The sequence below is a fragment of the Lemur catta genome, chromosome 10 (assembly GCF_020740605.2).
Source record: "Lemur catta isolate mLemCat1 chromosome 10, mLemCat1.pri, whole genome shotgun sequence".
Classification (NCBI taxonomy): Eukaryota; Metazoa; Chordata; class Mammalia; order Primates; family Lemuridae; genus Lemur; species Lemur catta.
In genome coordinates, this window is record NC_059137.1 from 27,085,466 (window position 1) to 27,100,145 (window position 14,680).

General features: G+C 33.7%; 1 protein-coding gene across 3 annotated transcripts in view; it reads right to left on the minus strand.

Annotated features, from left to right (window-relative positions):
- FSD1L (fibronectin type III and SPRY domain containing 1 like) overlaps positions 1-14,680 on the minus strand; it is a 67,238-nt gene that overhangs the window by 29,937 nt on the left and 22,621 nt on the right. For all 3 annotated transcript variants that reach the window (XM_045563107.1, XM_045563108.1, XM_045563109.1), the window contains exons 5-6: positions 11,413-11,435; positions 6,914-7,035 (exon numbers count right to left, since the gene is read on the minus strand). In XM_045563107.1, coding sequence (XP_045419063.1) covers positions 6,914-7,035; positions 11,413-11,435 — 145 coding nt within the window. The remainder of the gene's footprint in view (positions 1-6,913; positions 7,036-11,412; positions 11,436-14,680) is intronic.

Below are 14,680 nucleotides of genomic sequence, written 5' to 3' on the forward strand. Positions count from 1 at the left end.
CTTCAAAAATTTCAAAAGATAAAGACAACCATTCATACAAGTATCATAAACTAGATACTCTGGAGGGATCCTCTCACAGCAAAAGCAAAATCCTGCATAAACACTTTTGTTGTGTTACATTGCTGAGCTTTTATAAATAAGGCAGTGCTCTTCAACTTTTAATGTGTTCAAAAATCACCTTAATTGTTATCTCAAATCCCACACTAGGCCTCTTGAATCAGAAATCTACAGTTGATTTTCATAAGTTTTAGAAGGATTGGTCAAGTCCATCTTGTGATGAATGAATTCCCCCTTACAACACTGCTACCAAGTTATCATCAAACTTCTTCTTGAATTATTTTAGTGATAGGAACAGTCACTATTACCTAAAATTGACCATTTTATAGTTAGGCAGTTGTGGCTGTTAGAAAGGCATTTCTGATTATTGAGCTGAAAGTTTTCTTCGTGTAATGATTCCATTTGGAAATGAAGGGGAAATAAAATGAAATGCTTGGGATTATAATCCCTTGGCCAAATTTTTATTTAAAATTTTAACTGAAATTATACATATTTAAGGTATACAGCATTATGTCTAAGAGTCAAACTCCAGGGGAACCCAATCATAGAAGGGTCCCCACATATTTGTGAGTTTTACCTCCAGGAGCTCACTAGGTTCTCACCATGAATAGCTGAGAAAAATCCCCCCATGATTCCAGCAGAGAGAGGAGAAAAGGAACAATTATGAAATACACCAGAGCTTCTGTTCTTCCCTCAAGAGAAAGTGTTTAACAAGAGCCTAACCCACTGAGTTTTTATCAGAGCCTAATTTACCTGGGGAAAGGAAAACAACTCAACTCCAGTCAGCTACTCCATTTGGGTGAAGGGAAATACCAAACCTAGCCCACTCTACCCACCTGTTCCATTTCAGGGGCCAAGAATTGGGGGTATAGACTGAGAAGCACCAGTGAGGTTCACAGTACAGAGCACAGGCTCACAAAAAGACTGAGCCCTACTCAGACTACTACAGGATGCTTCCCCTCCTGCATACGTTACTACCACTAATAAGGCCTATTTATACCAGTTTCTTTAACCCAATATATTAATATTATGTCTGGCTATCCAGAAAAAATTACAAGGCACACTAAAAGGCAAAAAACACAGTTTTAAGAGAAGAGCAAGCATAAGAATCAGACTCAGATATGACAGAGATGTTGGAATTATCAGACCAAGAATCAAAAACAGCTAAAATATACTTAGGACTCTAATGGATAAAGCAGACAGCGTAAAAGAATAGATGGGCAATGTACACAGAGAAATAGAAATCCTAAAAAGGAACTGCAAAGAAAGGCTAAAGATCAGAAACACTGTAATAGGAATGAAGAATGGTTTGGTGAACTTAGCAGACTGGACATGGCTGAGGAAAGAGTCTCTGAGCTTGAGGGTATCTCAATAGAAACCTGGAAAACTAAACACAAAGAGAAAAAGGACTGAAAAAAAAAAAAACAGAACAGAATATCCAAAAACTGTGGAACAATTACAAAAGGAGTAAAGACAGAAAGGAAGAGAAGATATATGAAAAACAACAATGACTGAGAAATTCCCAAATTAATGTCAGACACCAAACCACAGATCTAGGGTGCTCAGAGACCAACCAGCAGAAGAAATGCCAATTTAAAAAACCTCTCCAAATCTAGGCATACAATATTCAGACCACAGAGAATCAATGACAAAGAAAAAACCTGAAAGAAGTCAGAGGAAAAATAACACTTTACCTAACAGAAGCAAAGATAAAAACTACATCTGACTTCCCCTCAGAAACTATGCAAGCAAGAGGAGAGTGGAGTGAAATATTTCAGTGTTGAGAGAAAAAGAACCCATTGACCTACAATTCTATACTTTTTGAAATTAACCTGAAGGAGAAATTAAAATTTCTCAAATAAAAACTGAGAAAAATCTGTTGCCAGATACCTGTTTTTAAAAAGTTCTTTATAGAAAAGGAAAATAACGTAGGTCAGAAACTCAGATCTACATAAAGAAAGGAAGAGCACTGGAGAAGGAATGAGTGAAAGTAAAACAAAAGCCTATTTTTCTTATTCTTGTCTAACAGATAACAGTTCATTCAAAATAATAATGGCAATCATTTATTTGATTGTGTGTAGATGCTTATGTATAAATGAAATAAATAACAGCAATGATACAAGGGATAGGAAAGAGGAATGAATTTTTTTATTGTAAGGTATATGTACTACTCATCAAGCAGTCTAGTGTTATTTGAAAGTAGACATGAATTGGTTATAAACGTATACTATAAACTCTAGAGCAACCACGAAAAAGTTAAGAAAGTATAACTGATATGATAAGAAAGGAGGGAAAATGGAATCGTATAAAACACTCAAAACCACAAAAGGCAGAAAAAAAGTGAAAGACAAAAGTATGAATAAAGAACAAGGGTAAGAAATAGCAAATTGTAACAAATTGGTAGATATTAACCCAACTATATTAATAATTACTTTGAAGGTGAATCAACTACATGTACCAATTAAACGACAAAGATTGTCAAGAGTGGATATAAAAAGAGCCAACTATAAGATGTTTATAAGAAACCTACTTGAAATATAAAGACACTCATACATTAAAGTAAATGGATGCAAAAAGATATATAATGCTAACACTAACAAAAAGAAAGTGGGATAAGCTATATTAATTTTGGACAAAGCAGATTTCAGAGCAAGCAAAGTTATCAAGGATAAAGACGGGCATAATTTAATGACAAAGAGACAAATTCTCCAAGACAGACATAACAATCCTTAATCCTCTGAAGCACCTAACAACAGAGCATCAAAATACATGAGGCAAAAAATGATAGAACTGCAAGGAGAAACAGATAAATCCACTATTATAGTTGGAGACTTCAACATCTTTCCATCAGAAATAAACAGATTCAGCAGGCAGAAAATCAATAAGGACGTAGGTGAACTCAACAACTCCACCAACCAACTGCATATAATTGAAACCTATAGACTACCTCATCCACCATAGCAGAACATACATTCTTCTTAAGTGCCTATGGAACTTTTGCCAAGACAGACCACATTCTAGGCCATAAAACATACCTCAACAGATTAAAGAAGTGTAGAACTCATGCAATGTCTGCTCTTACACCACAATGGAATTAAACTAGATAGAAATCAATAATAGAAGGATAAATGGAAAATCACCAAATACTCTGGGATTAAACAACTCACTTCTAAATAACACATGGTCAAACAAGAAATCTCAAGAGAAATTTAAAAATATTTTGAGCTAAATGAAAATGAAAACACACTTATCAAAAATTTGTGGGATGCAATGAAAGCAGTGTTTAGAGGGAAATTTATAGCACTGAATGCATATACAATCATGTGCCGCATAATGTTTCAATCAACAACAGACTGCATATATGACAGTGGTCCTATCAGTTTATAATACTGTTTTTTATTGTAGCTTTTCTATGTTTAGATACAGAGATACTTACCATTATGTTACACATGCCTATGGTATTTGGTATAGTAACATGCCATTACATGTTTGTAGCCTAGAAGCAATAGGCCATACCATACAGCCTAGGTGTGTAGTAGGCTATGCCATCTAGATTTGTGTAAGTATACTCTAAAATGTTCTCACAATGACAAAATCACCTAACAACACATTTCTCAGAATGTATCACCATTGTTAAGCAATGCATGACTGTATTAGAAAAGAAGAAATATCTAAAATCAATAATCTAAGTTTCCACCTTAGAAAACTAAAAAAGAGCAAATTAAATCCAAAGTAAGCAGAAAAGAAATAATAAAAATTAAAACAGAAATCAATGAAACTGAAAATAGGAGATCCATAGAGAAAAATCATGAAACCAAAAGCTGGCTCTTTGAAAAGATCAATAGAATCAATAAATGTCTAGCCAGTCTAAGAAAAGAGAGAGGACACAAATTAATAATATCAAAAATGAAAGAGGAGGTATCACCACACATCCCATGGACATTAAAAAGGTAATTAAGGAATATTATAAACAACTCTATATCCACAAATTTGAAAACCTAAATGAATGGACCAATTCTATGAAACACACAATCTGCCAAACTCACACATGAAAAATAGACATTCTGAATAGGCCTATACCCATTAACGAAATTGACTCAATAATTAATAATCTTCCAAAACAAAAAGCACCAAACCCAGATGTGTTCACTTTTAAGGAAGAAATTATACCAATTCTCTACAATCTCTTTCAGAAGAAAGCAGCAGAGGGAACACTTCCTAACTCATTCTATGAGGCCAGCATTACCCTAAAATCAAAACTGATAAGAAGATATTACAGGAAAAGAAAACTACAGACAAATATCTCTCATAAACATAGATGCAAAAATATCCTCAACAAAATATTAACAAATCAAATCCAACAATGTACAATAAGAATTATTCACTTAGTGAAGTTGAATTTATTCGAAGTATGCAAGGCTGGTTCAACATTTGAAAACTGATTAATGTAACCCATCACATCAACAAGCTAAAAAAGAAAATCTCATGATCATAACAATAGAGGCATAAAAAGCATTTGACAAATTCCAACATTCATTCATAATAAAAACTCCCAGTAAAATAGGAATAGAAGGGAACTTCCTCAACTCAACTTAATGAGGAATATCTACAAGAAAACCCTACAACTAAAATCATGCTTAATGGTGAGAAACTCAAAGCTTTCCCACTAAGATCAGGAACAAGGCAAGGATGCCCCCTCTCACCACTTCTTTCAACATTATACTGGAAATCCTAGCTAATGCAGTAAGACAATAAAAGGAAATAAAAGGTATTCAGATTGGGAAGGAAGCAAGAAAACTTTGTTCACAGATGACATGATCATCTATGTAGAAAATCCAAAAGAATCAAAAATCAAAAAAAACCTCCTGGAACTAATAAGGGATTACAGCACAGTTGTAGGATTAATATACAAAAGTCAATCACTTTCCTACATACCACAGCAACAAACAAGTGGAATTTGAAATTGAAACACAACACCATTTACATTAGCACCCCAAAATGAAATACTTAGGTATAAATCTAACAACATATGTCCAAGATCTATGTGAGGAAAACAACAAAACTCTAATGAAAGAAATCAAAGAAGAACTAAATTAATGGAGAGATATTCCATATTCATAGGTAGGAATACTCAATGTTCTTAAGACGTCAGTTCTTCCCAACTTAATTAGAAATATAGAACCTTGGTTAACTGGTAATCAGTGGAAGTTTGATACTACCACCTCAAATTTTCAAATCTAAAAGAAAATCCAGCCTTTTGTCAATAAAATTATAAGCGCCACACTGAAATGACCAAACTATTTTAAATTACCTGGTATGCCAAATAAAACTTTAAAAAATGTTTATTTCCCCTTTAATGTCAGTTTCACTCTTAAGTAGAGCCCTGTAAATAAAAATATAGTGATTCCAAAAGGCCAATGTACGGCAGATACCCAACAACAAGTATACTTTCTTCCTCTACAACTCGAGTTCTTTCTCTCATCTTTTCCTTCTATAAACTGCTCTGGAAATTCTAATCTATATCATACAAGTTAATACCTCACTGTGCTACCCTTATTAGGTTCCAGTTTAGCGCTATAACTATTAACCTTGTCTTTCCAATTATATTTTAAAGTCCCTGAAAGTATATTCAGAGAAGAAAAAAATGGTTTCACATAATCAACACTCCCTATTCAAAAACAGCTAACCTGAAAAAAAAAAAAGGAGTTGTAAGTAAAATACTTCACTTTCAAGAGATTCCTTGATCTCCCAAATCACCACATCCAAATAGTTTTAGCTATCAAATCAACATTACTTGATGCTAAAAAAATAAATTACCAACCAAAAGGTTCTGCTACGGTTTGAATATGATTTGTTTTCATCAATACTCATGTTGAGGCTTGGTCCTCTATAATATGGCCCTGTTGGAAGGTGGTGCCTTTAAGAGGGATTAGGATGGATTAATGTCTTTCTCAGAAGACTGTATTAGTTCTCTCAGGAATAGATTAGTTCCCATGAGAGCGGATTGTTATAAAGCAAGTTTGCTTCTCGTTTTGCCCTTTTCACACATGCCTGGTTTCCCTCTGCTGTGTTTCCACAGGGCACAAGACCCTCACCAAAAGCCACCAAATGCTGCTGTTCAATCTTGAACTTCCCAGTCTGCAGAGCCAGGGACTAAATATGCCTCTTTTCTTTATAAATTATTCAGTCTCTGGTGTTCTGTTATGGCAATACAAAACAGACTAGGACAGATCCCTAACTGGCTCTTTCACATATGTGAACAATAATTTAGGACTCAAATGGTTTTGGCTACTGCACTATCCTCATACTAATACTCCAATCCAATGTTAACATATTACTGGAAATAAAGTTCCATCTGAGCTAACAACCACCACAACAATAATAGTAATGATGGCAGGCTAACATTCATTGAGTTTTAACCATGTGCCCGGTATTACCACAAGTGCTTTAGAGGTATCATTTCACTTAAAGCTTATAAAAACCCTAGAAAAATAATATGACACGTTAAAGATGTAGAAAATGAGGCAAGTTAAGTAACTTGTTCAAGATTACATAGCAAGTAAGTAGCAGGATTCAAACCTAAGAAGCCTGGCCTCAAGACCCACTATTCACTATCATGAAATACTGCTGCTTCCCTCTGCAAAGCTAGCAATGAAAGATAACCCTTAATGGAATTCCTAAATGGAATTTTTACTACCATAAAAATCTCTAAAAATAAAAACTAGCAAATTTGATTATTCCTTAACCGAACGAAGGAAAAAAATCATACTATACTTCTTTAATCTTTACATATCAATATTCATTGCAGAAAAAAAAAGTTTTTATATAAAACTTTACATGTAATACCTGTATTTACCTGGCAAAAACTTCAAAGTTTGCAGCATCTGTCTTTCCTGAGAGAAATCCACCATTAAGTGAGTCATGTTGTCACTGACCTTTGGTTTCAAAGAAAGGCGAAAGGCTGAAGCCATTGTGACTCTATGGTAAACACAAACATACTTTTTAAAATAAAAGAATAGAAAGTATCAAATCATTATTTAATTTATAAAATGAAAAGGAAGAAATTATATCACCCTAATGATTTCAGAGACTATGACAAAGGTAAAAAGTCAAACAGAAATTCGCTCTTAGAGTCTTTTAAAAATTAACTAAAAACCTGCAAAATGCCTTTTAATTTAAAGACCTTTAAGACAACTTCTTAGCAACTTTCTTCCAGCCAGTTTTATAAAATTGTAGATATGCAAATATCACAAGAAACAAACATCCAATATAATCTTTAACAGACCAAATATTCACCTAAACCTCTGCACACTCAATCTCACTGACTTCCTGATGCCAGCCTCACTCCTTTTCACATGCCAAATAATGAACTTAAATACACCCTAACTCAAATTTCTCCCTAGTAGTCAGAGCTACCCCATTCACCCTCAGATAAGAGTAGAGGTGACTGACCTAATACTGTATAGCTTGGTAGCTGCTAAAGATAGGCCATGGATGAGAAAGAAGAGAAGGGAAATCACAATCAGTGAACACCACACTGGTAGGTGTCACTATGATCAACATCTGCTACACAGAAGCACAATATGAGAAACAGCCCTGTGACACTATATGCCATGGAAATAACAGGAGTTAAATAAACATTTATTAGATGAATGTGGAGTGAAACATACACAAAAAATGAAGCCAAACCAGACTTCACTTACAGGGAAACTGTTGTCAATTAAAAATGGAGATTAAAAGAACCTCTCTTACCCTATATATTTATAATTTTATCCCAAATTTCAAGTTTTCATAGTACTGTAAATTTCTGCAGGTATCACAAAGTAAGTCCCTTACTATTTTTGGTCAAAGAATAATACAGATGTACTATGTGTGAACAATGTCCTCCTAGTAGATAATTTGGGAGAGAAAGTAAATAAAGCTGGTGGGACAAAGGGAATACCAGACCTAGTCAATTAGATCTGCCAAATCTATCCTAAAGATCAATGATATGAAAGATGTCAAACTTGTATTCACTTACATAGGATGAAATATGTCAAGCTGTTGCTGTATTCAACTATTTTTGCTGCATTTTAAAACTAGGAAAATAATAACTTCATTTAACAGTTATCAATGAGTAAACATCCGTTGATCTATTTATCAAAAAGAAAGTGCTGTAATGAAATACAATTTATGGGGAAGGGAACACACACTGACTAAACACATACTACATGCCAGGTATAATGCTGAGTATTTCACACTTATTACATTAAGCTATTGGTTCTCAAATAATAAATTTCAAATTACATCAATAAGAAGTTAGAAACAAATATTAAGTCTTACATATGTTGTTTTTTACAGCTCCAAGTATCTTTTGATTTGAAGTCTTCTGAAACAGCTACATTCAGATAGGTACTTAATAAATGCTCACTGAATCAGTGAATTGGTTTGAACCTACTTGATTTTTCTAAACCTGACCAACTACTTAAATGTGTACTGAGAAATGTTGAGAAAAAAATATGTGCAAGCAAGTTAGAGAATTTTACATGTGAAAACCCATAAAATCTGTAAAACTTGATTTAATCACTATGTCCTCAAAGAAAAAGAATGTTCCCAAAAGTGCATTAGAAAGGCTTAACAAAGCCTATAAAACAAGAATAGTAACCCTTATTTTCTAGTCAATGAAACTCTAACTTTCCATGAAACAGTTTAGATGTACAACAATGCTAGAATGTTTCAAAAGACTGAAGTTTTTTTTTTTTTGGAGACAAGTTCTTGCTCTGTCACCCAGGTTAGAGTTCAGTGGGTGTCATCACAGTTCACTGCAGCCTGGAACTCCTGGGCTCAGGTGATCCCCCTGCCTCAACCTCCAGAGTAGCTGAGACTACTGGTGAGTGCTGCCACACCTGGCTAATTCTTTTATTTTTGTAGAGATGGGGTCTCGCTGTGTTGCTCAGGCTGGTCTTGAACTCCTGGCCTCAAGCAATCCTGCCTCCCAAAGTACTAGGATTATAGGTGTGAGCCACCTCACTCGACCTTAAAAGACTGAACTTTTATTCTTAAACCGAATATATTTAGACAACTATTCCTTAAAGCCCAAACTAAAAATCTAAAATTCATGGATCATTCTCTACACTACAAGATCCATGTGGTTAGGTATGTTTTAATTCACTTTGACTTTCTCGGTTTACTTCTAATAGTACAGCTGAATTCAAGGGTCCCTCCCTCCTAGTTTTATTTGGCAAAGCATAGAAACACTTAATTTCCTCAAACTACCTAATTAACTGGATGCTCTCCTTCATGGTCTCTCACTTTTAAAACCAGTAACTCCCACAATATACCTCAACTTACAGTGATTTGCAAAGTTCTAGAGATATGATATTATCTTCTCATTTCTGTCCTTAGTTTTCCTTCTCACTCCTGTTTCTCTGTATAACTTCTATCATCGCAAATGATAAATATTGAGCTTTCATAGGTACTTTCATTTTTTATATTTGATTCCTTGCTCAGATATGTTACACACGCTCCTTTAAAATCCGTCTCTGCCCTTACGTTAATATAAGAGAATAACCCTTTCTTTGCTTGGTGAAAACAATTATTTTATTATGATTACATGTTTAAATTATTTTTATATTATAAATGACAATGATGAAATCCTAGCAGCTCACTTTTTGGGAATACCTAAAAACTGTATCAGAGAAACTTAAGACATTATGAAGCTAAAAATCAAGTTAAAAAAATTAAGCCTGGAGCCAGAAATGTTCCTCAAGCAGAAAGCAAAAATTTTATGGGAAGCCAAAAATAAAGTGTAGGCTTTGAACAAAAAAACAAACAAAAAAAGTGGCGTTTGCCCAAATCCTAATTCCTGAGATCACCTGGATACTGACAAAATCAGGTCAAGAGACTGGTTTAGAAGAGGAAGCAAAGAAGTAAAACTTCAGTGAAGAATACAGCCATGAAAGCTGGTCATAAAATTAAATTCTAACAAACAAATCTGGACAAAGAGAAAGAAGTCAGGGTAAGACAGGATTCTGGGAAGCATAGACCATATAGAATCTTGAAAGGAGGGAGAGATTTTGCAAGGTCTCTCACAAGGTCTCTGGACAACCCAAAGCCTGATTAGACAGTGACTTCTAATCTAGAAAATCAGGAACCAGAGCAGGAGGTAGCAGAATACGTAGCTAAACAGGAAGTATAATCTAGCCAGGGTGGAAGATGTACCACTTATAGCAAATTCCAGCCTCTTACAACCCAAATCTACCATATCCAAAAAACTGATCTATCTAGCATCCATTCCTCACACAGCCAATATTTTTCACCTTCAAACTCTCATAATCTTTCTACATCCAGGATTTATAAGAATGATCCATGGCTTTACTGCTTTGCATAAAATATACAAAAAATATAAAAATAATTATTTGTGCTGAGAACACTATGACTATCATGAGAATACTGCCTCTAGTCAAATAAAAGAGAAACCCAAAATAGAAATGTTTAGCCAAGATTAACAGTAAGACCTTGGTTTTCACACAATTCATAATGAATATTTTTATGAATTATCTGATGAAGAATAATTTAACCTAGGATTCAAAGTGGTACTTTGATGAGCTAGGCCTTTCAGAGAATCTCATGATCCTTAGATGAAAAATTTTTAATTATAATCTTACTACAGACAATGGTCAGTGACAAAACAGGCAGATCAAAAGCATTCTTTCTGTTTTAACACAATCCAAATGTTGCCAGCAACTCCTTTAGCAAGTTCTAAATTTCCTTTCTTAATTTTGGCTCTACCAATAAGAAAGACCTTTTAAGCCAAAACCTTTAATAATTTTCTTTAATTTTCTCTTCCCATAGAATATTAACTAGAGAGCGGTGGCATTAGAAATAGAAAGAGATGGCACCAGGAACAGGATGAAATGAGAATACAAAGGTGTTAAACAGAAGGGCAGTGAAGTAGTAGGAGAGCTTTAGCTCCTGAGGACTATTCAAAATGTTGTGACTTCTTAGAATGTTAAGATCCACTTATAAATTTAAGAACAAAAAAAAATGCATTCCAGGTGTATTTTTAAATTATTCGAAATAGTTTCCTCTCCATTATTTCAACTAATTAAGAATTGTTCTAAAACTAAAACTATATTATTATACCAGAAATGAAATTCTTCTGAAGTACATAATTGTCCACAACCATGTTTTTAAAAAATCTTATTGACATAACAGTTATTCCAAGAAGATGTACAGAGGACATTTTCTTCATTTTATACTTGATCATGGAGAATTTTTATTTTAACCAAGATTCTAATAAAAAAAACCATTCCTGAATTTCATTTCTGACTTCAGCACAGATACTTAAATAATAATGTAGGTTTTATACCATACCTATCCTTGATCTGTCTGGCAGCCTTGGAGCAAATCAGGGAGAAGAGAAAGAAGGCAGTTAGTACTTTTCATGCAAGTTTCAATGGCAGTGACATGCAAGAAAAGTTAGGATATAAACCCTGCAATTGATTAGTTCATATTCACCAAAACATAAATTACAGAAAATTTGTATAGTTCATACAAGCTTTCATAATGGATGTTAGAACTACAGTAGAAAATTCGATCCCATATAAATCGCCTTTTAAGGATAAAAATTTAACACTTCAAACTAATTCCAGATGACTATGTTTTTCTTACCTTAAGATCATCAAAACAGACCTCTCTTTCATTCAGTCTGACACTCTTCAACTAGAACAATTAGTCTCCTCCTTCATGGGACACACATTTCTATGTATTCTGTTGGTTTTCTTATACATGTCAAATCTGCTTTCTAATTTTTCTTCAGAAATCTCTTTCACTATTTCATAACAGTTGTTTTAAGTTTTCTCTATAAGCTTTTATTGGGCAAGGGATTCTGAGAGCTTGCCTGCTAACAAATAAAGCTGGGCTACAGTTTTACAAATCTTTACTCCGAAGAAAATTATAATGGCAGAAATTCAGAAAGGAGACACCAGAGAAATACCTCTAGCAAATGGGGTCTTTCCCTTTGATGATGTCACAGAAGCTGCCAACTTAAACCTATTATGCATGTCTTTTTTTCCCCTTTTTTTGAAAATGCAAGCACAAGTTTAGGAAGGGGACACGGCTATTTCTTGGTGCTGTCCAGTCACAGAAAAATATTAAAAACACACACACAAAAACTGCTGTCCCTTTTATATTTACATACAATATAGCCAACAAATTTTTTTTTCTCACACTAACCAGTAAACCATACATATGATGTAGATATGGCTGTTTTGCTTGACACTCTATCTACAGTGCCCAGCATAATGCTTGGGACATAGTAATTCTTAATAATTATTAAATTTAATATTTAATATTAATTAGATGTATACAGCAATGCTCTGTGGCCTCTCTTTTTCAGTTCTAACATTGTTCCTACTTGCTATTGGTCATTTTTATACTCAACCTAAAATATTTTGGTCAGTGTACCTTTCTACTCAAAAGAACAGAATTGAGATTTAAGAGATCAGCATATTATACAGTTCCAGCACAGCACTACTATTAATCAATTCGGTGACCTTCTATACTAATCATTCTATTTCTTTACTGAAGGATTTTGATCTTTAATGTTTCTAAAAATCCTTTCCAAGGTCTACAATTCTACAGCAAACCACCAAGTTCTGTGGCATCTATATGTACCTTAAGTCATGAAACTACCTTTGATACCAGGAATAAAAACTGTTAAGAAAGTTATTTTTTTACATTACTGTCATTATAGCTAGAATTACAAAACAAAGATTTTAATATAAATGTTAAGGGAGGGGAAGAGAGGACTATTCTCTGCATCTCACGTTTCTTTACATATGGAGGAAGTACCACTAGCATTACTGTCTTAGCCTCTCTAGTCCCTCATTTCTCCTGGGGAAATGATATGACTTATCTGATTATGAGTATGAAAGGAGAAACTAGAAATGAGTAGCTCAGCACCTTTCATTTTTTCTGATAGCTTGCTTGCCCACAGAGAAAATGTATTTGTTCTTTCCCTCTATACCATAAGTTTCATTAAAAGAGGTCCCCACACCCGGTCACCCTCATATAACCCAATGATATGAAGAAGACTATTGTTTTTTAAACCAACCACAATGATTCAATTTTAGTCCAATGTTACTGAATTTATAAATTTAGTACAGTGCCATTTGTGTGTGTGTGCACATATGCATGCATGCAAAGTTTTCATGGGATCACTTCATATCCCATGATGTTTCTGAAAAACCAGAAAAGGAATTAATGAAAAGCCAAATAATGATCTAGGAAAAACTGTTGTCCCATATACTTACATATAATACACCCAGTTGGGAAAACTGAAAACTCTGTGGCTTCTCTTTCATTTAGGTTCAAATTTTATTGTATATACATTCTATAAATGCAGGAGGGGTTGAAGAAGTTATTCTGTGCAATGATAACAGGATAGAGTTTCAAATTCTGAAGATATTTCTTTAAAAGTGGTCCTAATTTCAAGAAATGTCTTAAATTGGAAAATAATTTTTTTCTGGAATTCCTTCTTCTAAAGCAAAAAGCTATCCAAAAGATATACATTACTATATTGCTTGATTCCTCTAAGTTTCTATTTCAAAAGTGGTGAATTTTGTCAATTAAAAATATGTTTAATAAATACCAACTGATCCCAGGACTTCCTACTGTTCTGTTGCCAAACATTTATTTTCATCTACATAACTCCATTTAGTGAATTATAAAGAAGCCTCAGTGAATGCTTAGGCTTATTTTTAGGTTAAAATTATATCATTTATAATTTCATTATAAATTATATCATTTATAATTTATATTATTGGAAAACATTAGTCATATTATTTTGCTCAACATCACTACTTAGATCTTCTATTGAAATCTTTTTTGCTGACACTTCATTACTCTGTATCAGAGATAGCTCTTTCCTTTCTCCACTCCCTTTCCTTCCTTCCCTTTCCTTTCTTCCCCTCTTCCCATTTCTCTCTCCTTTCCCTTCCCTTTCCTCCCTCCCTCCATCCCTTCCTTCCTCTCATTCCCCATTTCTCATTCCCTCCTTCCATCTCTAAGTTAATTTTTTAAAATAAATCTTACAATTCTAATCCCTTAATTTTAATCAGTCATAAGAATCTGTCACCTAAACCAAACTTCCTTAAGTAGAACTGTATTACGAGTACAATGTAGAAGTAATCACAGGGTTCTTTATAACTGCCAAATAAGTATGAAGTTAAACCTGATCTTTTTCCAATCTCTGTTTTCAATCTGCAATAAGTAGATATAGTTACTATTTTTTTCTATGAATTTATCAAGCACTTTGAAGATTAAGCACCTACCTTATCGTTTCTATATTTCTTCTTAATATCATCCTTTTTATAAAAAAAGAGAAAGAGTGATAGCCTCAAAATGTTATTTTCCTTTAGGCAAAAATATCAGCCTTTGAAAAAAATCAAATTGCACACCAGTTGACTCCATATGCTAGAAGTTTTATATTTTCTATACATATATTAGTCTATTTATTATTTGAAAGTCTTTGTCACAAAGTCACAAATAGTGACATAGTAAATAACTATGAAATAAAGTAGTACACACATCTGCTTTATGACTAAGCACATTTGTATAACAGGAGATTGCATTTCTGTCA